A 26,638-nucleotide genomic window follows, 5' to 3' on the forward strand; every position below is an offset into this window, starting at 1 on the left:
GTTTGTTCTCACTTTTTTGAGGCAAGGCCTCACTTTGTTGTCTAGGCTAGAATGCAGTGGCACAATGCCGGCTCAATGGAGCCTAGACCTCCTAGGCTCAAGGGATCCTCCCACCCCAGCCCACTGATAAGCTGGGACTATAGGCACATGCCACCACGGCCTGGCTAATTTGTTTTTACTTTTAATAGAGATGTGGTCTTGCCTTGTTGTCCAGGCTGGTCTCATACTCCTGGACTCAAGCAATCTTGCTGCCTCAGTCTCCCAAAGTGCTGTGATTACAAGTGGAGTGAGCCACTGTTCCCGGCCACCCAGATCTTCTTTAGTGTGGTATTCAGAAACTAATTACACATAACTCATTTATCATATGTAGGTGACTTTCAATCATTCGATTAGGAGAAAGTCTTAGTAGTTTTTAATAGCTTTATTGATATATAATTCACATAATCAGCTAGTATGTTAATTTCTTCATCCACTTATCATAGTATATTATGACCAAAACATGTGCCAGTTGTTGAATGATTGATTCGTCAGGTGCTGGGTCACTGTGGTATGTGGAAGTTTTCCATCACTCTTCCGATTCAGGGTTATTGTAATGGACCTTACAGGTGTTTTCTAGCGGGGGAGACAAGGTCAAGAAAAATAATATCATAGAAGGATAAAGTCTGTAAAAGCTAGAAGAGTCCAGTTGAATTGAATTTTGCTTTTATAAAGCTAAACTGAAAAGCTACACTGGGAATTTTTTTTGAGACAGAGTCTTGCTCTGTCACCCAGGCTAGAGTACAATGGCGTGATCTTGGCTCACTGCAACCTGGGTTCAAGTGATCTCCTACCTCAGCCTCCCCAGTAGCAATATTTGTAATTTTAACCCTCTGGTAGAACATCAGGGGTTGGAGGTTATTACCTTTAGTGTGGAACATGAGGTCATATATCACCTGGACTCATAGGTAGGTGACAGGAACACTTTACTATGCTGCTTTTAGTCTTACAGTCCATTGTTTGACACTGATTATTATTTTATCTATATTATTTTTATTTTCTAACTTCATTGCAGTATTCAATTATATGAGTATTGATGCTTTTTAGAAATACTATTTTGTATGCTTTTTTTTTTTCTGGCTCTAATTTTCCCTACTTTTATGGGCTAAATTAATGTTTTTTATATACCTCTATCCCCCTCCACCATTACTCTTAGATTTTTTAGAGATCCAAAATCAAAGAGAGTTAACGAAACATTTTCTAATAGCACTACTGCTAACGAAAGGATAACAATGTAAATTGGTTAGAGGAATAAATTTGGTTTTCGTATCTACGTAAATGTTTGGAGGTATAACATGTTTTTGGAGGCTGACTGCCTTAGATTTAAAATCGGTCACTAACCATGGGCAAATTCTGTAACTCTTGTGAGTGCTGTTATCTATATAAAATGGACATGATAACTATTTTGCATGGGTATAAAGATCAGAAATAATCTACCAAAGTACTTAATACAGTGTTTGGTACATAGGAGATGGTTATTGAGTGGTCGTTTTTCTTCATAATCTTTGTATTACTGTTCTATCTTCTTTTTAGGTAGTATCTTCAATGATGAAAGCAAACAGGTCTTTTTTGTCTCTAGATTTCGATATTACAGCGTCCATGGCTTCAGTTTAATTTATGGTGCATTCTCACTGGAATCTCAGATAGTTTGGAATATGACTGCTATGTTCTCAATCTCAAATTTACTTTCATTCCAAAGAATTAAATAAATGCATTCGATCCTTTTTATAAGAGAAAATTCAAAAGGATAAGGGAATTGTGGCCAGTGTTTTTAGAATGGTGACTCTTACCACTGTGCTTGTTTTCTAGCAAGTTTGCCTAAGAATTAGGTGGAGTGATTTGTGTTTTTATTGCATTGTCTTCTTCCTTTAGGTCATTGCTGTGTTCAAAGATGTGTTTGGTTCAAATTCCAACCCATACATGGGAACCAGACTATTTCGTATCACTCCGTATGATGTTCAGGTAAAGAGACTAAAATAATCCTTTATCCTTTGACTTTTTTTTTTTTGAGACGGAGTCTTGCTCTGTCACCCAGGCTGGGGTGCAGTGGCCAGATCTCAGCTCACTGCAAACTCCACCTCCCGGGTTTACGCCATTCTCCTGCCTCAGCCTCCCGAGTAGCTGGGACTACAGGCGCCCGCCACCTCACCTGGCTAGTTTTTTGTATTTTTTAGTAGAGAGGGGTTTTCACCGTGTTAGCCAGGATGGTCTCGATCTCCTGACCTCGTGATCCGCCCGTCTCAGCCTCCTAAAGTGCTGGGGTTACAGGCTTGAGCCACCGCGCCTGGCCCTTTGACTTTTTTTTAATGGTTTCTTCTGCTCCCACTACCAGGCACGCTCATGAAATCTCACTGGCATGTCTTTTCAGTTGGGCTACTCAGTCCTTTCCCGTGGAAACTGTGTTCCTCACCCGTCCCGCCATCCCCTGTTGCTCCTGCACCAGTCATTCCAGCCCCTGGAGTCAATCATGAAGTGTGTGCAAATGAGCTGGATGGTCATCCTGGTCGGGCCAGCCTCTGTGGGCAAGACCAGCCTGGTCCAGCTTCTGGCACACCTTACTGGCCACACATTAAAGATCATGGCTATGAACAGTGCAATGGATACTACTGAGCTGCTGGGTGGATTTGAGCAGGTAACCAGTCTGCCTTCATATTTTTTGGCAAAGCGTAATAAACCCTGTGATCTGACTGAGGGTCTTCTGAGTTGGTGGTGACCAACTCTGACTGTAGGGTATTCTCTGACCCTATGATGAGTTCATTTCCTCTGGAAATTACAGGTTGATCTTACACGACCTTGGAGGCAGCTGCTAGAGAAGGTGGAGGGTACTGTACGGGCACTGTTAAGGGATAGCCTCCTTATCAGTGCTGATGATGCAGAAGTAGTGCTGCGAGCCTGGAGTCATTTCCTTCTGACATACAAGCCTAAGTGTCTTGGAGAAGGTGGTAAAGCTATCACGATGGAGATTGTCAACAAACTGGAAGCAGTGTTATTGCTTATGCAGCGACTCAACAATAAAATCAACTCATACTCGAAGGCAGGTATGTATATTTGGATCTCTGTATCAGGCACTTATCATTGCTTATATTGTGTCCATTCACATGTAACAGATTTACAAATGTTTTGTATTAATTTAGTAATTATTAACGATCAGAACTTGTGGGAAAATTTGGCCTAAAAAGCAAAATGAAGCTGAGGTAAAGTATTCAGAATAGTTGATCATGAAAAATCAAATTGGAAAAAAATTGGTTACCATGCTTTGTGGTTTATTTTGTGTGTAATCACCTATAATGATAAACAGCATGTAAAACTTGTATTGTTAGGCCGGGCGCGGTGGCTCAAGCCTGTAATCCCAGCACTTTGGGAGGCCGAGACGGGCGGATCACGAGGTCAGCAGATCGAGACCATCCTGGCTAACATGGTGAAACCCCGTCTCTACTAAAAAAAAAATACAAAAAACTAGCCGGGCGAGGTGGCGGGCGTCTGTAGTCCCAGCTACTCCGGAGGCTGAGGCAGGAGAATGGCTTAAACCCGGGAGGCAGAGCTTGCAGTGAGCTGAGATCCGGCCACTGCACTCCAGCCTGGGCGACAGAGCGAGACTCCGTCTCAAAAAAAAAAAAAAAAAAAAAACTTGCATTGTTATCGGCTGTTTTTTTACTGAGTAATTTCTCAGGAAATAGAGCATTTTAAACTGAAGAATAGGAGTCTGAATTCATAGGATGTGTTTATTCATTTGTGTGGAGATGGAGGAAATACATCATTCTGTATGCCATTCAATTAACATGGAAACTTCTCTGATTTTGTGGTGCCACTTTCAGAGTGGTGGTGAGCATGCTCGTAGGGAGGATTCAACCTAAAGGCCCATAGCTTGTGTCTGTCACTATGCTTGTCTTTCTTTATTTCCCAAGCCTGCTTGTAACTGATTACAAAGTGTTGATTCCTTATGGCTGAAGAAATCAGACCTCCCACTTCTAGGCCAGCAAAAGTTTTATCTGTGGTGGTGGGCCACTCATTTACTTTCTTCATTGTTGATCCGTCCTTTCTCACTTTAAGCCTGCCATTTGAACTTGAAATCCTTTACTCATTGACTCTAATTATAAAAGATATCTGATGGAGTCATGTGTCATGTATTTTTAAATGGTTATTGTAAAACTCATTACTGAGTTAAGAATTTCTGTTGTAAACACTATACTGAATATATGTACTTTTAATCACCATGACAACACTGCATTATAGGAAGGATTATCTACATCTAATAGATGATGATATGAGTGTTCATGTGAGTGTAGGCAAGTAGAAATTACTTGCCTACAGTTTTGCAGTTAGCAAGTGGTTGGGCTATGGTATGTTAAATCTAAACCTTGTTACTCCCTCATCTTTCGAAGTAGAAATCCAATGTGTATTACCTTGTGATATGAAAAATAGTCATAAAACAGTTTCTAACCAAAAAGATCATTTGAAAATTTTCCAGGGAAGGGCTATATAAACTATAAAGCATTTGTCTAGTAATTACCAATTATTACTATAATCATATGATACGCTCATTATAAAGGAAGCGCAGTTTGCACTGTGTGAAGTTATAGCACTTTCATTTAGTATAAATGCACTGATAGGTGGGAAACATCCTCCTTTTGCCATTTGAGAAACCATAATACAGAAAAATCATTTGCCACCTCTATCACCCTATAGTCAACCCCAAGTAGCTATTAATACAGAGAGCCCTTAAGAAGTATTTTCTGTCTTAAACTTAACTTTCCTATCTGTGTATAAACAGAAGCAAAACATTCTTCTATTTATTCTATTATGAAATCTTAAAGACCTTGGCTAGAAGTATCAAGCTTCCTTTTCATAAACTTAATTCTTGGTTTGAAGTTAAGTGCTGTGGATGGTGATTCTTCCTTGTGACATTTCAGAGTTTGCCAAACTTGTTGAAGAGTTCCGAAGCTTTGGTGTGAAGCTTACACAGTCAGCCAGTGGCCGTAGCCATGGCACATTTGAATGGGTTGACAGCATGTTGGTTCAGGCCCTGAAGTCTGGAGACTGGCTTCTGATGGACAATGTTAACTTCTGCAAGTAAGAACCTTATGCCTAATCATCAGTGGTCCAGCCTGAAATTTGGGATATGCTTGTCAAAGTAGAAACCCAGATAGAAGTGCTGATATTTTGAAGATACTATTTTTCTTAGTTATGTAGGCACCCTCAGCCATAGTCTATAGACTTCTCCCTATAGTGAACAGTTGTAGTTTGTCATCAGATAACTGTAAGATTTCAGCTCTGTATGATAATTTTGAGCTGAACCAAAGGCTAACAAAATTGGATTACTTCTGGCAATGTCCATTAAGTTAGGCCTTTTAATTTAATATCAGAAGTCTTTTGTTAGGGTTTCTTTTTTTTTTTGAAGGTTTCTTTTGTTTTTTGAGACGGAGTCTCGCTCTGTCTCCCGGGCTGGAGTGCAGTGGCCGGATCTCAGCTCACTGCAAGCTCCGCCTCCCAGGTTCACGCCATTCTCCTGCCTCAGCCTCCCGAGTAGCTGGGACTACAGGCGCCCGCCACTTCGCCCGGCTAGTTTTTTGTATTTTTAGTAGAGACGGGGTTTCACCGTGTTATCCAGGATGGTCTCGATCTCCTGACCTCGTGATCCACCCGTCTCGGCCTCCCAAAGTGCTGGGATTACAGGCTTGAGCCACCGCGCCCAGCCGTTTGTTAGGGTTTCTTTAGTGCAGTTTTTTCTAATGCAGAGTCTGGCACAGGGCAGGCATTTATTAAATGGCCATCAGTGACACAGCGATTCAACCACGTATTATTCTTGATCTTACAGTAAGGCAAAGGACAAGTGTGAAACTATTGGACATATACAGTTAATATAGAAGCTACTACAAGTTAGATGATGGCTATTTCTTCATGGAGCATTTATCTGAATGTTACAAATTGAAATCCAGCCACCTTAAATGGATTTGATAATGTGGAGGGATTGGGGGGCAGGAAAGGAAAAAGTGAAAAGGTTATAGTACAAGGAACTTATCAGTATCTTTAATTTCATTTACTCAAAAATATCTTATGTTTAACTGTGTATAAGGCCCTGGGCTATGTGCCTAGGGAAGTGAGAAGGGAAATCAATGGGGAATCTACTTTGGAGAGATCACTGTTGTATCTGGGTGAGTGATTGTGCCAAAAGGAAATGTGAGTCAAAAGCATTTGGAGCCCCGTGCATGGAAGGAAAGAAGAGTCAATGCAGCATGTTAACCTATCCACCATCTGAATTCTGTCTCTGCAGCCCATCAGTGTTGGATCGTTTGAATGCTTTGCTTGAACCTGGAGGTGTCCTCACTGTTAGTGAGAGAGGAATGATAGATGGATCCACTCCCACGATAACACCAAATCCCAATTTCAGGTATTTATAGCTCTTACATTTCTGCCTCAGAATCTGACAGCCTCAGTAGCAGAGGTAGATGTTCAGTAGGACTTCCTTCTATATTTTATTTATAAACTGAATCATGGGGAAGTTCACCCATTTATTAATTCACTTAACAAATGCTTACTGAGGCTTTACTGTTTGCCAGGCACTGCTGGGCTGTGGGAACATAGCATAAACAAGAGGAGCAAGGTCCTTGCCTTGCATTGGTGACGAAGGTGGGAAGCAGAGATACCCAGTCACAATCCTTTTGCAGTAATTTAGGCAACACATCACAGTGGCTTAGATGAGGGTGGTCCAATGAGTTGATTTGCTGATGGACATGTGGGTTGAGAAAGAAGAATTAAGGATGACACCTATGTTTTTGGCTTGAGTAACTGGGTAAATGGGGTTGCCATTCATTGAGAAAGGGTTGCCATTCATTGATAAAGGAGCAGGTTTAGTTTGGGGAGAGTCTACAGGGAATCAGCTGTTTACTTTCAGACATAAATGAGAGGTGTCAGATAACTAGATGAAGATGTTGATGGGCATTCAATATATGAAGCCAGTTGTTTCAGGAGACTACACTTGCTTCCTGTTCTGCTGTCTGTAGGTTGAGTTAAAATAATGAATTAGTACAGCCTACTTTGGGGAATATCTGAAGGTTAAATTTTTAGAGTTCTCAATACTAAAGGTACACTGGATATATATCATACACAGTTCCTTAGGAAATAGTTTTAGAGAAAATCTTTTGCTATATTGATGCATACTAGAAATAAAAGATCCTTGATGTGAATTCTGTGACAATGAGCCACATAGGATTTGCCCTCACTGACTGGTGCTGAGCTACACCTTTGGTTGCACTGGGATTTAAAATAGTTTTTTTCTTTGAATTGCTATTTTTCTAGACTTTTCCTCTCGATGGATCCTGTCCATGGAGATATATCCCGAGCTATGAGGAATCGTGGACTCGAAATCTACATTTCAGGGGAAGGGGATGTGAGCACCCCAGACAACCTGGATTTGAAAGTTCTGCTGCACAGCCTTGGATTGGTGGGGAACAGTGTATGTGACATCCTCTTGGCTCTACACACACAGACCCGGAGCACTGTTGTAGGTGAGGTGCTTGACTTTTGGGCCTTTGCAGAGTTTTAGTCTTCAAGAAATTTATGTTATTCCATTGCACTGCTAGTTAAAGATTTCTTACATTTAATGTATATAGAAATTATCAGGAAAACTGTTAAAAATGTGGATTTCCAGACACCCCAAGAGATTGGGTTTAGCAGGGCAGGGCGAGGCACAGGAATCAGTATCTGAAAGACGCTTCGTATGTCATTCTGATGCGAGTAAGCAGAGGCTAACCCTTGAGTAATTCTGCTTTACGCACTGAGGTTTATGAAGTTTGCCCATCATTTCTCCAGGGTCATCAACAGCCTCTTGAAGTTGGAATAAAGAGGAAACTGAGTTATTTAAAGCAGACAGGTGTTACTTTTTCTAAATGTTCAATTACACAAAAAGGAGCGAGATAATAAATGGAGTATTGCGTGTTGGTTAATTACTCTGTGTTGGGTACCATGCAGATTGTTTATTTAATCTTTACATTAGTTCTGCAAGGCATATGTTTTCATTTTCCAGATAAGACTCAGAGTTTGAGTCATTTATCAGTTAATAGTAACAGCTGGAATTTGCAAATAGGTCTGTTGGATTTCAAATCCCATGGTCTTTTATGAGGTGACACTCAACTTGCCGCCTTCATTGTGTGTCAGCATTAGATTAAGGATATATGTGACCAGGCTTTATCACATCTATAAATGAGTCCTTCATAATAAACTGCACACAACCAGAGAGAAACAGGGGAGATAGGAATACAAAGGTTCCTACGGGTCCATTGTGCCCTCGGGGGCTCTAGAGTCTACTTAGAAGGTTTTGTAAAGTAAGTATTTGGGTGGGGCTGAGTGGAAGGAGGTTTGATAGAAGGACAGAATTTATCCATTTTCATTGGAGATTTTAAAGACTATTGTTTATACATGGCAATTTTTTTTAATAGGTTCTCCAACATCTTCTGTGTCAACTCTAATCCGGACAGCCATACTAATTGTCCAGTACCTGCAACGAGGGCTGAGTTTAGACAGAGCCTTTTCTGAAGCATGCTGGGAAGTATATGTCTGTTCCCAGCATTCACCAGCAAACCGGAAGGTACTATGAAGTATTGCAGAATGTTTCTAAGTTGTAATACCCTGCATTATCCAGTACAAGGAAATTTTAAAGGTGGCAACCCAGTGACCTGAGAGAGTTGACCACCGCAGTTTGCTTTAATAGAGATCTAGTATCCAGGAACTTCTCTGGAAAATAGCTTGACTATAAATATTCCTGTTTTTTTTTTTTTTTTTGAAACTTACATGTAATCAGGAAAAGTAGAATTTAACTTGTGTTTTTCATTGAAGAGTGTATTACAGGTTGTTGTGAGGTGGTCACATGGAATATTATTACTTTGCTGTTTTTTGGCGAATATCACTTTTATGTTGGTACCACTGTGTTGTGTTTTTGTCTCCTACCAGCTTGTACAGGCTTTACTGGAGAAACATGTTTCTTCTCTGCGAGCACATGAAACCTGGGGAGACTCCATTCTTGGCATGGGACTGTGGCCAGATTCTGTGCCCTCAGCTCTCTTTGCTACTGAAGATTCTCACCTGTCTACAGTCCGAAGTGATGGACAGATCTTAGCATATTGTCTCAACAGGATGAGCATGAAAACCAGCAGCTGGACAAGGTCAGTGGAGCCTTCAGCTTGTGTCTCTGGTTTCTTGACTGGTTTTTGTTTTTGCTGAAAATGGTCAGGACACAATGTATTTAACTGGAGCATTCTGTGGCCATTTATTATGCAGCTGTCATAGTTTTATTGTTCATTGTGATACCACTCACTATTTATTATTTACTAGGTATGTTTTACCTTTCTTCCTCTGTGGAAGACTCACCTTTTCTCTCTTACCTTTGATCCAATATTTGTGAAAGGGGTTTTCTCAATTATTTGGAATGTGAAATAAAAGGTTATTCTAGTACTGAGTTTGTTCATTCAAATGAATTTCAGGAGTCAGCCTCTTACCTTGCAAGACTTAGAGAAAATTATGCAGTCCTCCAGCCCTGAGAACCTGAAATTCAATGCAGTCGAAGTGAATACTTACTGGATCGATGAACCAGATGTTTTGGCCATGGCTGTTAAATTGCTCATAGAAAGAGCAACCAATCAGGATTGGATGCTCAGAGTTAAATGGCTTTATCATTTAGCCAAGAATATACCGCAGGGGCTTGGTGAGTAGACCAGCTTAATTTGTCCAGTGATGTGATTTATATACATTTATGCTATTTAAGTGCCTCAGCAGCTGTGTTAATCTGTGACTACACTGTTAAAATTACAGTTGGGAGATCTCCTAGGAAGAAATTCGTGGCCTAGCATTACTGTTGAGGAGCAAGTCTGCCTGTAGATGTGTCACAAGATCAACTTTTGTTTCCATGTTATCCTCTAGCATTTCAGGACATACTCACCTTCCTAACAAATTCAAAAGGAAAGCATACTGTATTATTTTACTTTTTAGTTTTGAACATCTGCTTTTTGTGCTGTACTGCTGCTGCAGAACCATTCTATCTGGGAAAGGTATTAGTTTTGATAAATGCATTTCTTCTAAAAGTATGTAAGATTCTAATCTTATTTTAGTTCCAGTGTTCCATGTTGTCCCACTTGGAGTTGTCCCTTGGTATCTGTAGGGGATTGATAGGAGGACTCTCCCTCCCCCACCCACCCAGGGACACCAACATACGTGGGTGCTAAGGCCCCTTATATGAAATGGGATAGTATTTTCATATACCCTACACACATCCCCGTGTGCATTAAATCATCTCTGGATTACTTAACAATACCTAATACAATGTAAATGCTATGTAAATAGTTGTAGTATGTTGTTTTAAAACTTATATTATTTTTGTTGTATTTTTATTTTTTGTTTTTTAAATTTTTGAATATTTTTGATCTGTAGTTGGTTGAATTCCACAGATGTGGAACCCTTAGATATGGAGAGCCACCTGTACTTTCTTTGTAGTTCTTTCATTTTAAGAGAGGACAAAGCAACAATAACAACATGGCTTGAATTGTAAAGTACGGAACATGGCATTTGTTGGTGGAGATTAAGTAATTGAGTTTACATGAGCCTTTCTACTTCATGAGAATTTGTCGATAAACCAATGGATATTTATAATATTTTGTAACACATGTCATCTGTTTAAATATGTGTAGAGAATTTTTATAAATATTTTTGTCTCTGTTATCCTATATGATAGCCACTAGCCAGCCACAGAGAGCGACTAAAATGTAAATGTAGATTTAAAAAAATCAAAAATCCAGTCCTTTAGTTGCACTGGCCACATTTCAAGTCCTCATATATAACTAGTGGTTATTCTATGCAGCTATAGAACATTTTCATCTCTGCAGAACGTTCAGTTGGATAGCACTGCTTTAGAGTCTAACACTGGTTTCTCCTTCCTCCACAGAGTCCATACAGATTCATTTGGAAGCCAGTGCTGCATCTCTCAGGAATTTTTACTCACATTCCCTCTCAGGTGCAGTCAGTAATGTTTTCAAAATATTACAACCAAATACGACAGGTATGCACTTTTGATTTCTAGCTCTCAGCACTGTTTTGGAAACTTATCTTTTGAGTTTATGGGGAAAAGATCTTACCTGTTAGAGGTCTCAACATAACAGTAGTTTTTAGAAGACTCATGATATGCAGAAGCAAATTTTCCCTCTATTTTTTTGAAACTACCTTTTTTTTCCCCCAATGGGACAGGGTGTCACTAAGTTGCCCTGGCCTCAAATGATCCTCTTGTTTTGGCCTCCCAAAGTGCTGGGACTAGAGGCTTGAGCCACCATGTCTGGCCTGAAACTATCCATTTATCTTCCAGCTGATGGAGGCTGATGATATGCCATGGAGTGAAAAGAATCTAGCAGTTGGAACACTGGGCTGTGGTACCAACTCTGCCACAAACTGGCTTGGTAGAATTTTGGCTCATCATTTACTGTTTCTGCCTGTGTTTAGAAACTAGGGGAATTAAGCTCTTATTTCTCTGAGGTCCCTTCCACCCTTAACTTTGTGTTGTTTACCAGTATTGTTAGTAGGAAGAGTTTCAAACCACGAGATATTTGACTTAAAGGAAAGTTAAACAGGGTCATTTAATTTAAGAAAATATGAAACTTTAATGATAGATGCAGTGGCTTGTACCTGTGGTCCAGCTACTTGGGAGGTTGAGATAGGAGGATTGCTTAAGTCCAGGAGTTTGAGGCTGCAGTGAGCTGTGATAGTGCCACTGACTGCATTCTAGCCTGGGCAACAGAGCCAGACCATGTCTCTGAGAAAGCTTTGATGACAAAGTTATAAAACCATAGTGATGACAGAAATAGACATCTAAGATATCTGATCAAAGGAAGTATTCAAGATTTTTTTTTTTTTATTTGTTTGTTTTGTTTTTTTTTTGAGACGGAGTCTTGCTCTGTCTCCCAGGCTGGAGTGCAGTGGCCGGATCTCAGCTCACTGCAAGCTCCGCCTCCCGGGTTTACACCATTCTCTCGCCTCAGCCTCCCGAGTAGCTGGGACTACAGGCGCCCGCCACATCGCCCGGCTAAGTTTTTGTATTTTTTTAGTAGAGACGGGGTTTCACCGTGTTAGCCAGGATGGTCTCGATCTCCTGACCTCGTGATCCGCCCGTCTCGGCCTCCCAAAGTGCTGGGATTACAGGCTTGAGCCACCGCGCCCAGCCGATTTTTTTTTTTTAAATAAGGAATGAGAGAATAAACATTTCCTAGAACAGTGTAATATTAACTTGATTGACACAAGCATTAATTAGGAAAATGGGCATTTTCACAACACCAGATGTAAAATTTTCTACCTCCATCTTCATTTGATGTTGATCAAAATATGCCACTGGCCATTTGATTTAGAAAAAAGTAATGCATGATGCTTTTGTGCTAAATAATTCCTTTATGTGCACTAAAGATCATGGAGTGAATGGGAAGAAATCAAACAATAGAGAACAATACTTTGCTAGTCAAGTTGTGGCTGAACTAAGTCATGGCTTTCCACTATGAGAGGATTGTAACTTTTACAAACACAGTTCTACAGTAGCAGCTTTCATTTTCAGCAGGCATCACTTGTCTGTTGGAACACATTAACTCTAACTGTCCTTTTCAGTTTTGTAACCTTTTTATCTTACTAAGCATTGGAATGTGGGTTCCCTCCTTAATGTACCTGCTGTTCACAGTATGTCCTGGGTAGTCTGGGTAGTCTACTATATGGTGGATGATTTTAAAACTTAAAGTGCTCCACTGAACCGTCCTGCCAGCCACCTTCAACTTAATGCTACCCTTTTTGTGTCTTGCCTCCCTTCCTTGGGTTTTCACAACTTCTGGAGAGTGTCAGTCTCCTCCTGCTGCTTCACAGAAGTTGTGTCAGATGTGAGCCAGAGGACTGTGGGGCAGCAGCAGCCACAGCAGCAGGCACACTCTGATTATAGAGAAATTGTTTTTAAGTTTAAAAAAATTGCCTTGTTTTCTTAATGAAAACAGATAGGTGTATTCATTCGTTTTCTGCCATGTACGTAATTTTTTTTTTAAGCTAATGGTGACCACTGTGTAATTTAGCCCATGGATTAGTGTGATATCAGGAAGTGAATTCATTGATTGGAATGTTGTGTTCTAGTAGGGATTACCTTTATATCCTGCATTGGGATGAACTTTCAGTACATATAGATACTTTGCATTTGGAAAAGAAAGAGTGTAAAAGCTATTAAACCCTGCTGTTCTAGTATTATGGGATGAAACTCATGGTGTTTACTGGTTCAGCCTCTTCCCCATCAGGATTCAATGTGCTCACAGTAAAGCAATGAAAATATTCAACTGAAACTTCCCAGGCAAGGAATTTAACTCCAATATTTCTGATTTTTGTTTTGTTCTGTTTTTAAACTAGATGAATTTGTGATCCCTCTGGACCCCCGATGGAATATGCAGGCTCTGGACATGATTAGAAATTTGATGGACTTTGACCCACAAACGGACCAGCCTGACCAGCTCTTTGCCCTTTTAGAATCAGCTGCAAACAAGTAAGTGAAACCTGCTGCTCTGGGCATTGTTTGCCTCACTGGCTTCTCAGATTATACCTTTCCTAAGAATCTGTCAAACAGCTTATGTGTGTTGAATTTTGTGAACCTGAGAAATTGTGGGGTGTTGGACATGATTGCCTTTATCGTGTGATAATCATATTTCTACTGTTTTCTGTTTTTGTTTTGCTTTTGAGACAGGGTCTAGCTCTGTCACTGAGGCTGGAGTGTAGTGGCATAATCTTGGATCACTGCAACTTCTGCCTCCTGGGCTTAAGCCATCCTCCCACCTCAGCCTCCCAAGTAGCTGGGACTACAGGTACACACCACCACCACACCTGGGTAATTTTTGTACTTTTTTGTAGAGACGAGGTTTTGCCATGTTGCTCAGACTGGTCTTCTGAGCTCAGGTGATCCACCTGCCTCATTCTCCCAAATTGCCGGGATTATAAGTGTGAGCCACTGTGCCCAGCCTGGTTTTTGTTTAATTCCTAGCAGCTCCTCCCATTTTCACCTACTTGTTTTTACTTATCTCTTCCTCAGCCATCTCTCTGTCCACATCATTTCCTGTCCTCAAATGTTGGAGACATAATAACACCTCCATACTTACGTACACACTCACGTATGAATTTACGTAATTTTCAAAGTGAATCCACAAGTATAGTGTGTACCTCAGAGGTTGCCTTGAAAGCTACCAGCCCCTACTCCACTACTCCCCCAACTCCTCCATTTCTACCATGGCCACTTTGAAGAGTTCACAGTGCAGTTTGTCAGATCGTGGCAGACCGAGGCCTGACAGTCTGCCTAGACCCAGCTTTCTCCATCCATCGATTTTCTTTCCCTTCACCTTAGTAGTTGCCACTTTCATCTCCATCTCTTTAGTCCAGGATTTGCAGATGCAGGAGAGGAACGGCAGGATGAAGGACCCTGGTGTTCCAAGTGTTCCAGCAAATAGAGAATATGATTGAAAATGTTATTAACCGATAACTATTTGTTACGTGTTTTGAATCTCATTCCAGGACAATCATATATCTTGATCGGGAAAAACGGGTTTTTACTGAAGCAAATTTGGTTTCTGTTGGTAGCAAAAAGCTAAGAGATAGTGTTTTGAGAATGTCCTTTGAATTCCATCAAGGTAAGAACATTTACCTTTTGTGTTCTCTAATTAAGTATCTGATTGCATAATGTTGCTGAAGTTGAGGCATATTCAGCAGCTGCTGCTGTTTACTGGTTTCTTTTAATCTGCTGGCCTGATTTTAAACATGTCCCCTTACTCAATAGTAATGGCTAACATTTACTCAGCACTTACTTTGTGCCAGGTGCTTAGCTAAATGCTTTTTGTGTGTCCTTGATCTCATTTACTTTTTATAGCCACCTGTGATATACGTCCCCATGTTATTAGTGAGGACAGGGAGACACGGAGATGCTCAAGATCACATCTTTAGCAAGTAACAGAGCCACTTGAAAACTAGGTCTGTCGGCTGAAAAAGTGCATATTCATAAGCATTTATTGTAGAAGGGAGTATATCTCCCATCTTTATTTTTTGTTAATTGAAAAGATAGTTGTGCTTGTTGGAAAAAATTCAAACTATTAAAGTATAAAAATTGAAAAAGTTCATCTTTACATCAGCTACTGTTAGTAATAGTTTCATTTATATTTCTCATATCTATTGGTGTTAACTATCCATCTAAACATATGTACTTAGTTTTCATTTTATACTTAAATACTTGTAAAAAATATACATTTTTTTCTTTACAATCTGCATTTTTCAGTGAGACATTGTTTACATCTGTAGGTATACATGCCTCATTTGCCAAGTTTAATAATACAGATTGAACATCCCTAATATGAAAATTTGAAATCTGAAATGCTCCAAAATTGGGAACTTTTTGAGCACTGACATCATGCCACAAATGGAACATTTTATACCTGACCTCATATGATGAGCCATGGTCAAAATGCAGTCCAAACTTTGTTTCATGCATAAAATTATTAAAAATATTGTAAAATAGAAAGTTTGGACTATGTATATCCCCAAGATACCTCATTATGTATATGCAAAGATTCCAAAATCAAAAAAAAAATTCAAAATCTGAAAGACTTCTGATTTTCTAAGCATTTCAGGTAAGAGACACAAAACCTGTAGTAGGTGAAGAATTTGCTTTTGCTCTTTCAAAATTGACCTTTGTACTGGGAATAACATTTAAGTTGTAGATTATAATTTATTTGGAAAATTTCCAGAGATTATTTTAAATCTGATGAAATGTTCTCATTTATGTTGACTCTCAGATCCAGAGAGCTATCACACTCTGCCCCATGAAATTGTGGTCAATCTTGCTGCTTTTTTTGAACTTTGTGATGCACTAGTTCTGCTCTGGGTACAGTCCTCCCAGGGAGTGGTGTCTGATGCCATTGTATATGAGGTAAGGAACTGCACCTTGTTTTATTTTAAACAACAAAATTTATGTTTCTTGGTATAAAGATTCTTAGGGCTAAGACTAAGTTCAGTGTTGATATATGCCCAATGTTATTCAAGAAATTTATTCTTAACAGTTTTAAATATACCTATACACATATTTAAAATCTATTGGGGTATAATTTATATATTATAAACTGCATATATTTAAAGTGTGTAAGTTTTGACATGTATACACCTGTGAAACCATTATCACAGTCAAGATGATGAACATATCCATCAGCCCAAAAAGTTTCCTCATTCCCTTTTTATATTTTCTTCTTTCCTGCTCCTACCCACAACCAGGTAGCCATTGATCTACTCTCTGTTACTGTGGATCAGTTGTATTTTCTATAGGTGGAATTATGCAGTATATATACGTTTTTGTTTATCTTCCTTCATGCAGCATTGTGATTTGGAGATGCATCCATGTGGTTTCATGTATCAGTCGTTCATTCCTCTTTATTGCTGAGTAGTATTCCATTGCATGGATCTACTACAGTTTTTTATTTGTTCACCTGTGTTAGATTGTAACAGTTATTTTTTAATCCACTTAAGTCCTCTTAGACATTATTGTTACATGTGGGTTACGTGGAGTTTTTAATCCAGATTATTGTAGTAAGTCTAGTAAAGTAGAGCAGCCAGTCTTAAACTTTTTGATCTCTGCCTCTGTACTCTTAAAGGTTCTCAAAAACCCCAAAGATGTTACATCTGTCAGTTTTTACGTATTAAGAACTAAATCTGAAAAATATTAAAAAACCCATAAATTTGCTTAAAAATACAGTAGCAAAGAATTTCATGTTAATATGAATAACTTATTTTCAATAAAAAATAGCAATTTCTAAAATAAAAATTGAGAAATGGAACTGTTTTACATTCCTGCAAATCTCTGTATGTCTGGCTTGTGAGAAGATGGATTCTTGTAGTATGTTGTTTGGGATAAAGTTTATGAAGAAAAACTGGCCTCCTATAGTTAGGAGATTGGAAAGGGGAGGAGTATTTTAGTAACCATTTCATATAATTTCAAATATTTTTATTTGATGGCACACCAAAAATGACAAATAGTTTTGTAAGGGTTATTAGCAATGGAGAATCTGAGCAAATAATCAGTGAACTTCTCGTGTTAAAATTCACTGGCCACGGCCAGGTATGGTGGTTCACACCTGTAACCCCAGCACTTTGGGAGGCTGAGGCAGGCAAATCATGAGGTCAGGAGGTCGAGACCATCCTGGCTAACATGGTGAAACCCCGTCTCTACTAAAAATACAAAAAATTAGCCAGGCATGGTGGCGGGCACCTGTAGTCCCAGCTACTCAGGAGGCAGGAGAATTGCTTGAACCCAGGAGGCAGAGGTTGCAGTGAGTCGAGATCGTGCATTGCACTCCAGCCTGGGGGACAGAGCAATACTCTGTCTAAAAAAAAAAAAAAAAATCATTGGCCTAGTTTGCACCTTGGATGGACTTTGACCCTGCATTAGTTTATAGTGCGTGCGTTGGTAACTTGGAAAATATTGTTCACTGAGTTGGCACATTTCATCCTTTTTTTTTTTTTTTTTTTTTTTTTTTTTTGAGACGGAGTCTTACTCTGTCACCCAGGCTGGAGTGCAGTGGCCGGATCTCAGCTCACTGCAAGCTCCGCCTCCGAGGTTTATGCCATTCTCCTGCCTCAGCCTCCCGAGTAGCTGGGACTACAGGCGCCCGCCACCTTGCCCGGCTAGTTTTTTTGTATTTTTTTAGTAGAGATGGGGTTTCATCGTGTTAGCTAGGATGATCTCGATCTCCTGACCTCGTGATCCACCCGTCTCGGCCTCCCAAAGTGCTGGGATTACAGGCTTGAGCCACCGCGCCCGGCCAACATTTCATTCTTCAATATAAATAAATAAAAAGTCATGCTTGTGAAAAATCACAAATCTCATCAGAAAAATCGTTACCAGGAAGTCGTCAAACTCTGTTTTCCAGATTTTTTTTTTTTTTTTTTTTTTTGAGACAGAGTCTTGCTCTGTCCGCCATGCTGGAATGCAATGGCATGATCTCAGCTCATTGCCCACCTCTGCCTCCTAGGTTCAAGCGATTCTTCTGCCTCAGCCTCCTGAGTAGCTGGGACTACAGACCCACACCACCACATCTGGGTAATTTTTGTATTTTTAGTGAAGACGGGATTTCACCATGTTGATCAGGCTGGTCTTGAACTCCTGACCTCAGGTGATCCACCCGCGTCAGCCTCCGTAAATGTTTGGATTATAGGCGTGATCCATCGTTCCCGGCCAGTTTTCCAGAATGCTAAGTTTTGCTTAAAAGCTCAGATTTTATCATGGCAACATATATTCTCAATCTTTTTTTGAGACGGAGTTTCACTCTTGCCCAGGCTGGAGTGCAGTGGTGCGATCTTGGCTCACTGCAACCTCCACCTGCTGGTTTCAAGTGAGTCGCCTGCTTCAGCCTCCTGAGTAGCTGGGATTACAGGCTCGTGCCACCACGCTCAGCTAATTTTTTGTGTTTTTAGTGGAGATAGGGTTTCACCATGTTGACCAGGCTGGTCTGGATCTCCTTACCTCAGATGATCCGCCTGCCTCAGCCTCCTAAAATGCTAGCATTACAGGCGTTAACCACCGCACCTGGCCTCTCAATTGTTTTTCTTGAAGTAACAGGTTCACATCATTGATTTTCAATGCAGTGTCTGTCAGATAGTCATAATTTGCCTGTCAGTCCTTTTTTTGTACCATTACTGTAAATGTCATCATAGTGAAAATGACAAATAACATGATGTTATGAAAATAGTTCTGACTTCATGGAACCACTGTAGGAAATCACCAATCTAGAAACAATGTTACTGTAAAACTACATTATTCAAAGAGCCATGTTGGAGACTCATATTACCTGATTTGCATTGCAACCCTGTATTAAACAAAACCATATGGTATTGTCTAAGGATAGACATTTAGACCAATAAAACAAAAGAGGGGATTCACAGATAGACCCCACCCCCCTTCTGCACATATGGTCAGTTTTTTTTGTTTTTTGTTTTTGTTAAATATGCAAAGGTAATTTAATGGCAAAAAATGGTCTATTCAGTAAAGGGTGACGGAAGAATTAGATGTCCATATAAAGTAAAATGAGCCTGGTTGGGCACGGCGGCTCATGTCTGTAATCCCAAGTACTTTGGGAGGCCAAGGTGGGTGGATCACCTGAGGTCAGAAGTTCAAGACCAGGCTGGCTAACATGGTGAAACCCCGTCTCTACTAAAAATACAAAAAAAAGTAGCTGGGTATGGTGGCAGGCACCTGTAATCCCAGCTACTTGGGTGACTGAGGCAGGAGAATGACTTGAAGCTGGGAGGCAGAGGTTGCAGTGAGCTGAGATTGTGCCACTGTGCTCCAGCCTGGGCAATGGAGCAAGACGCTGTCTTAAAAAAAAAAAAAAAAGTCCTTTACCCCTACCTCACATTATATGTAGTTACCTCAACATGGATGAAACCTTTAAAAATAGAACTGACACTATGAACTGGCTAAAAGAAAACATAGAAGAAGATCTTTACAATCTAATTATAGGCAAAGATTTTTTAGGATTCTTTCTAAATGAAAAAAAAATTGATAAATTGATTTCATCAAAATTTAAAACTTCTATTCTTCATAGATACCTTTATGACTGTACTGTGAGGAAATGAATATACTGGGAAAAACTGCTAACAAAACACATAAATTCCATAAACTAGCTATAATACAACCCAGTTTTTAAAATGAGCAAGACATCTGAATAGAGTATCTTCTCAGAAGTTATATGAATGACCAGTAAGAAGTTTAAAAATTGCAATGTCATCAAAGAAATGTAACTTGAAACCACAGTGAGGTGTACCATCCACCAGAATATAATTAAAATTAAAACTAAAGTTAAAATCATTAACAGCAAGTATTGGCAAAGAAATGGAACAACTGAAACTCTTCTTCACTTCTGGTCGGAGTACAAAATGGTACAGCTGCTTTGGAATACAGTTAGTAGTTTCTTATAAAATGACCTATACTTTGACCCAACAATTCCATTTTGTCTAATGACTTATGCTATAACTAAGCATAAATACTAAGAGAAAAGATTGTAGCCTCCTCTGTCTGCCTTAATGTTCCTACCTGTATTCCAGTCCAGTCTTAGACTTTTCATGTATGCAAGTTGAGCATTAATTAGCAATTATAGTCTATGTTGTGTGTCTTTTCCCAGGAGATGCTGGTGAGCAGTCTTGGTTCACTTTGTTTTTATATTTTCTTCTTTTTTTAGTCTTTCCTCATGCCCTCTTATCTAAGAGATTTTGTTTTTAGATCTTAGGTTCTCTGCGGTGGCGGGACCGGTTTTGGACTGTAGCCGACACAGTAAAAGTAGATGCCCCAGGTCTGGCCCTTCTTGCACTCCATTGGCACTGGGTTTTAAAACATCTGGTCCACCAGATCCCCCAACTTCTGATGAATTATGAAGACAAGTAAGATTCCTATTTAGAGTAATAATGTCAATGATTACAGACAGATGATGTTAAGGATAAGATTTGGAACCAAAACTGCTTCTTTTTCCTTTATTTTGGTTTACTTGGCATATTGGTAAATGTACAATTAAAAAAAAAAAAAGGAAAGTATTAGTAGCTTCTCTTACTGTGTAGCGTTTCCCCCTTTCTTTATTTCCCTTCTGCCCTTGTTCTCCTTTAGATACTACAAAGAAGTTCAGACTGTCTCAGAACATATTCAGAATTGTCTGGGGAGCCAGACTGGTGGCTTCGCTGGTGTAAAGAAGTTGCAGAAGTTCCTGGGACGACCGTTTCCTTTTAAGGTACACCTGGAAGCATTTAGTAAATAAAAAGAAATTGACTACTTCTTCTGAAGTCCTTCTGGAAATTGGGAACTGACCCTGTATAAGATTAATCCTTGTCTTCAAAGCATAACTCTTACAGTTTTCCCTTGGCATCTCGGGGTGATTGGTTCCAGGATTCTCCTTGGATACAGACATCCAGGAAAGCCCAAGACTCTTATATAAAATGGCGTTGCGTGTATATATAACTTATGTACACTTTATATTATCTCTGAATTACAGTACCTCATACAATGTAAATGCTGTGTAAATAGTGATTATACTGGATTGCTTAGGTAATAATGACAAGATAAAAAAGGCCTTATGTGTTCAGTACAGACGCAACCATCCATTTTTCCCCCTGAATGTTTTTCTTTTTTTTGAGACGTAGTCTCGCTCTGCTGCCCAGGCTGTAGTGCAGTGGTGCGATCTCGGCTCACTCCATGCTCCGCCTCCTGGGTTCACGCCACTCTCCTGCCTCAGCCTTCTGAGTAGCTGGGACCACAGGCGCCCGCCACCACGACTGGCTAATTTTTTGTATTTTTTTTTTAGTAGAGATGGGATTTCACTGTGTTAGTCAAGATGGTAGTCAGGATGGTCTCTATCTCCTGACCTCGTGATCCGCGCGCCTTGGCCTCCCAGAGTGCTGGAATTATAGACGTGAACCACCGCACCCTGCCTCCCCCTGAATATTTTTGACCGACGATTGGTTGAATTGATGCGGAACCTGCAGATAACAAGAGGGCAGGCTCTATCCCATGAATCCTGTTTAGTAATTTGCTACATATTATCATCTTACTTATTCCTGAGACCCTTAAGTCTGGGTAGACAGTTAACTTTATTACTACTGTAAAATCTCTTGACACCAACAGGAATAAACAAGTCCTTTGTTTTCTGGAAACATTAAGAATATATCATAAGTTTATTCTGAGACCTGTATAGGCTACTAAAGAAAACCACATTTGTGTTCTATAGTATGCTCTTGTGGGTTTTGTTGTTTCAGGACAAGCTAGTGGTGGAGTGTTTTTCACAACTGAAGGTCCTTAACAAAGTCCTTGCCATCAGGGAGCAGATGCCTGCCCTTGGGGAGAGTGGATGGCAGGAAGACCTTAATCGTCTCCAAGTGGTTGCTTCTCAATGGACATTAAAGAAAAGTCTCCTGCAAGCCTGGGGATTGATCCTCAGAGCTAATATTTTGGAAGATGTCAACCTAGGTAAAATATTCTAGCACTTGGCTAGCTGACAGATGCTCTGAAAATATCCTCTTGCTGGTAGCTAATAAGTTTTCCCTTAGATTTTTTTTTTCTGGGTAATGTGAGGGGTAAAGTATATATACCTTTAAAGAAGTGTCAGGCATAGGGCTAAACTTCACATATATTTTTAATTCCATCAGTAGAATTATGTGGGTATTAATACCATTTCAGAGATGAGAATCTCAAAGCTCAGGTTAAGGAACTTAACTCTGGTTAGCTGAAGTTAAGCTTGCAGTCACCTAGCAGGTTGTTGAGAATCTAGAGGCTGTACTCTTGACCACTGTGCTCTAATACAACATTTGTCTCTTTGTCCAGATGAGTTGAAGAATTTTGTGCATGCTCACTGTTTAGAACTGAAAGCCAAAGGACTCTCACTTGGTTTTCTGGAGAAAAAGCATGGTGAAGCTTCCTCCCTGTCCCATCCAGACTTGACCTCTGTAATCCACCTTGCCAGGAGTGTTCAATTGTGGCCTGCAATGGAGTACCTGGCTATGCTTTGGCAATACAAAGTGACAGCTGATTTTATGGCACAAACTTGTCTCAGAAGGTAAACCATGCTTTCAGTTGTTTTCCTTGCGGGAACTTTTTTTCTTGATTATTCTGTGTATCCTATACCCATAAACAAACCACAGACTTGATGGGGATGGTTGCTGAAGCAGAGGGAAGTGACTTGCCATTTTGGAAAGCCAAAATTTATTGAAAGTTTTTTGCTAGTTTTGATTTTGCTTTAAAAGTCACTGGGAATTTTATCAGTAGAGTTGTTCATTTTTAGATAAATGTAAGTTTTATGTTACACTTTCCCTAATGTAGCAGCTTTCCAGTAGTTCATTCATAGTCCATACCCCACCCTCTCCCTCTTTATTTTTGGAACAGATGCAGCAAAAATCAACAACCCCAGATAAATGAGGAGATAAGTCATCTCATCTCATTTTGTCTTTATCACACACCAGTTGCACCTCAAGAGCTTCGAGATCTGTGGTCCTTGCTGCATCATCAGAAGGTAAAAATCACAACGAGACATAAGCCTCCTTTACACTACGAGTTGATTAGATTTTCTGTGACAAACTGGTTGCACAACATTTTATTTATTCTCAAAATTCCATGTTGGAAACCTCAGGTTTTTTTGAATTGCCTCTTTTAAAGGGAAGAATTTTAAATATTCTTTCGTAGTAATTATGAGGGTATATTACAACTCTTGTCACGGGAGTATTCATTTGGTTTCCATTTAACTGAGATGAAAATATTTGCTTCTTAAAATTTCCCAATTGCTCAAAAATACATTGTGAGAGTATTTTCTACTCTTCCTCTCTAATAAATTGAATGTGAATACTGGTACACTCTGGTTAATAGAATTTCATTAGTACAGCTTTAAATAAAACTGTAAACATGTCACATTCCTTGACCGAGATGACCGGGGAGGCAGAGAAACAGAAAAATGTGGATTATTACCTTTAAACTTATGATAGTTTTAGATGGGTCTTAGAAGAAAGAGGACCTAATAACTTGATTTATGGAGTCTTTCTCAAATATTCTCTCTCACCTAATTATTCCTTTATTTCTAGGTGTCTCCTGAAGAAATTACATCTTTGTGGTCCGAGTTATTTAATTCCATGTTTATATCTTTCTGGAACAGTACTGTGACCACAAATCCAGAGTACTGGCTAATGTGGAACCCTTTGCCTGGTATGCAGCAGAGGGAGGCACCCAAGTCTGTTTTGGACTCCACATTGAAGGTTTGTTGGTCTAAATTATAAAAAATGTTTGATAGTGGCAAAAGAGTTTCTGAATGGATCTATCAATAAACATTTATTCCTAGCATAGAGTAGTAACTAAATAGGTGATTGCAACACTTTATTTTCTACAGGATGTTAAATAAGTGTACTGTCAGTAAAAGTATACCATGTTAAATAATTTGTGAAATTTTGAGATAAGTCAAAAAAGGTTTTATTGAAAAAGTCTATATTTTTTCAAATGAAAACATTTTCTCTCTGTAAAAACATTTAAACAGTACAGATATATGTATATATATAATTCATTAGAAATATCCACTCTGCTCTGTATCCTGTTTATATATTTTTTTATATTAAATACATATGTAAACAAAAATAAGTACACATATATGTAATAGAAATGTGTATGTCATTCCAGCTTATTTTTAAAAGTTACTCCACTGTATCAATGTGCTTGAATTTATTTAATCACTTATTGATAAAGTGTTAAGTTTCTTGCATTTTCTCCCTCTTCCTATAATAAGCATGCCACATTGACTATCCTAGTATATGTCTTTGTTCACTTGTTGGAGCATTTCTGTGCCTAAGTTATTAGAATTAGAATTGAATCCTTTGTCAGAGTGTCTACCCATTAAAAACACAATACGGTTATTACTAGACTGGAGATGTGGTTTTTGCTTTTCACTTTTTTAAAGATGTGAAGAGCCAGTGAAGAGGGAAGTCCTGAAGTCCTAGATGACCACAGTGAGGTTAAGTTTCCTTTAACATAGAGATGAGGACCTGTTCTTCATCTGCTTGCCACACTAGGTGTTACAAACATTTCCAGTTGTTTCTGTCATATAGTTAAAAAGAACTCATTTGCACTTCTTTGATAAATGTGAAGATTTAACATATTTTAACATTTATTGATCCCCTTTAGTTCTTCTCTGAATTTTCCAGTCATACTCGTTCTTTTTAAAAAAAAAAAAAAAAAAATTGTGTTCGTCGGCCGCTGTAGCTCACACCTGTAATCCCAGCACTTTGGGTGGCTGAGGCGGGTGGATCATTTGAGGTCAGGAGTTCAAGACCAGCCTGGCCAACATGGTGAAACCCTGTCTCTACTGAAAACAAAAATTAGCTGGGTGGTAGTGGTGTGCACCTGAATCCCAGCTACTTGGGAGGCTGAGGCGGGAGAATTGCTTGGGCCTGGGAGGCGGAGGTGGCAGTGAGCCGAGATCACGCCATTGCACTCCAGTCTGGGTGACAGAGTGAGACTCTGTCTCAAAAAAAAAAAAAAAGGGTTGTTCAGCGTTAGTTTACTATTGAAGATCTTTTTATATATTATGGATATTAAGCCTTTGTCCAATATAGGTTGGAAGTATATTTCTAGTTTTCTGTCGTCTCTCAAGTTTGTTTTCTTATATGTCACAAGTTTTATAATTTTTTCCCTCCAAATATGCCAGTCCCTTCTACTTACTGACTTTAGTGTCATACTTTTAAAAAATGTCTTGCTTCATCGCCTCAAGAGTTCAAAACTATTTTCCATTATTTTCTCCTATATTTTTATTTTATGTTCAAATCTATTTCATCTGTATATGTTATTTTATGATCTAGGGATGCAAATTTTTTCTTTTATACAAACAGATCCAAAAGCGATGTAATAACACCATTTTGACTAATTCATCCTTTCCACTCTCATGTGAAATGCCTTATTGCCCAAATGTTTTCGGATTTACTTGAACTCTATTCCAGTCTTTTGCACTATCAAAATGGATTATAAAACACCTCTCAAAGCCTTTAGTGATAAACTTTGTATCCCTGAGGGTTGTATGGCATTATACAGAGTTGACTATCACACGCATTTGGCTGTCACTCTTTGACAACCCTTTGCTGTGGACAGCTATTACTGTGTCCCATTTAACAGTCTAAGGAGCACAGACAGTCTAAGGACATTTTGTCCCTGGCTCTTAAATTTGTCTCTTACTCCTTTACTTGCACCCTAAGTTGGCTCTCATCCGCCTGCAGTGTCTCTTTCCCTTCTGCAAGAATGTTCTCCCTGATTCCTAGGTTTGCAGGCTTTCCTCATGCATTGCTAAAGCATCCATTGCTCATTTCCTAAAGCATGGAGTCCACTTTCATTTAAGGTATAGTAACCCATTCTGTTCTTCTAGTCCAATCTCTGAGTGATGCTTACCTGTTCCAAGCAACCTGAACTGTCTCTTTCTTTCCTCTCAGGTTCCCTAATGCTGCTTCTGGAAATTGTCTTAGTTAATTTCTAAAAGTTACTGACTCTTTTCTTGTTCTTTAGGGCCCTGGCAATCTCAATAGACCCATATTCTCTAAGTGCTGCTTTGAAGTCTTAACCAGCAGCTGGAGAGCAAGTCCCTGGGATGTGAGTGGCCTCCCCATCCTGTCCTCCTCTCACGTGACCCTAGGAGAGTGGGTTGAGAGAACCCAGCAGCTCCAGGACATCAGTTCGATGCTTTGGACTAACATGGCTATCTCTTCAGTAGCAGAATTCAGGTATTCCCTCGTCCTGGAAAGCAGACTGTAAAGTTCCTATCTTTTCTCCAGAGCATGGAGCAAAGACCCAGTGAGAACTTCCTTCTGTAGTGGCTATTTCTGGTGTTTGAAGTGAGGGTATTTTCTGCCTGAATTAGCATGTTTTCAGGTGACCATGAACTGGCTGGTTCATCTGTCAGTTTTAGGCGTATTGTGATCAAGAGGGTGAACTTAGTCAACCAAATAAGACCATGTGAGAACAGAAATTCACCTCCACATATTGATGCTGCATTCTGTGGTTATCATTTCTTGAGAGAATTATAGTGTA

The 26,638-nt window shown here is 39.5% G+C and overlaps 1 protein-coding gene across 3 annotated transcripts in view; it reads left to right on the forward strand.

Moving 5' to 3' along the window:
• Nucleotides 1-26,638, forward strand: part of MDN1 (midasin AAA ATPase 1) — a 188,307-nt gene that overhangs the window by 107,776 nt on the left and 53,893 nt on the right. For all 3 annotated transcript variants that reach the window (XM_030928052.1, XM_030928051.1, XM_030928050.1), the window contains exons 41-60: nucleotides 1,909-1,998; nucleotides 2,405-2,668; nucleotides 2,813-3,074; nucleotides 4,947-5,106; nucleotides 6,308-6,424; nucleotides 7,333-7,541; nucleotides 8,472-8,620; nucleotides 8,983-9,194; nucleotides 9,513-9,733; nucleotides 10,967-11,080; nucleotides 13,438-13,570; nucleotides 14,587-14,702; nucleotides 15,858-15,991; nucleotides 20,330-20,487; nucleotides 20,708-20,828; nucleotides 21,850-22,060; nucleotides 22,415-22,646; nucleotides 22,973-23,099; nucleotides 23,662-23,832; nucleotides 26,117-26,331. In XM_030928052.1, the coding sequence (XP_030783912.1) occupies nucleotides 1,909-1,998; nucleotides 2,405-2,668; nucleotides 2,813-3,074; nucleotides 4,947-5,106; nucleotides 6,308-6,424; nucleotides 7,333-7,541; nucleotides 8,472-8,620; nucleotides 8,983-9,194; nucleotides 9,513-9,733; nucleotides 10,967-11,080; nucleotides 13,438-13,570; nucleotides 14,587-14,702; nucleotides 15,858-15,991; nucleotides 20,330-20,487; nucleotides 20,708-20,828; nucleotides 21,850-22,060; nucleotides 22,415-22,646; nucleotides 22,973-23,099; nucleotides 23,662-23,832; nucleotides 26,117-26,331 (3,416 nt within the window). The remainder of the gene's footprint in view (nucleotides 1-1,908; nucleotides 1,999-2,404; nucleotides 2,669-2,812; nucleotides 3,075-4,946; nucleotides 5,107-6,307; nucleotides 6,425-7,332; nucleotides 7,542-8,471; nucleotides 8,621-8,982; nucleotides 9,195-9,512; nucleotides 9,734-10,966; nucleotides 11,081-13,437; nucleotides 13,571-14,586; nucleotides 14,703-15,857; nucleotides 15,992-20,329; nucleotides 20,488-20,707; nucleotides 20,829-21,849; nucleotides 22,061-22,414; nucleotides 22,647-22,972; nucleotides 23,100-23,661; nucleotides 23,833-26,116; nucleotides 26,332-26,638) is intronic.

Source organism: Rhinopithecus roxellana, chromosome 4 (assembly GCF_007565055.1).
Source record: "Rhinopithecus roxellana isolate Shanxi Qingling chromosome 4, ASM756505v1, whole genome shotgun sequence".
Lineage (NCBI taxonomy): Eukaryota > Metazoa > Chordata > Mammalia > Primates > Cercopithecidae > Rhinopithecus > Rhinopithecus roxellana.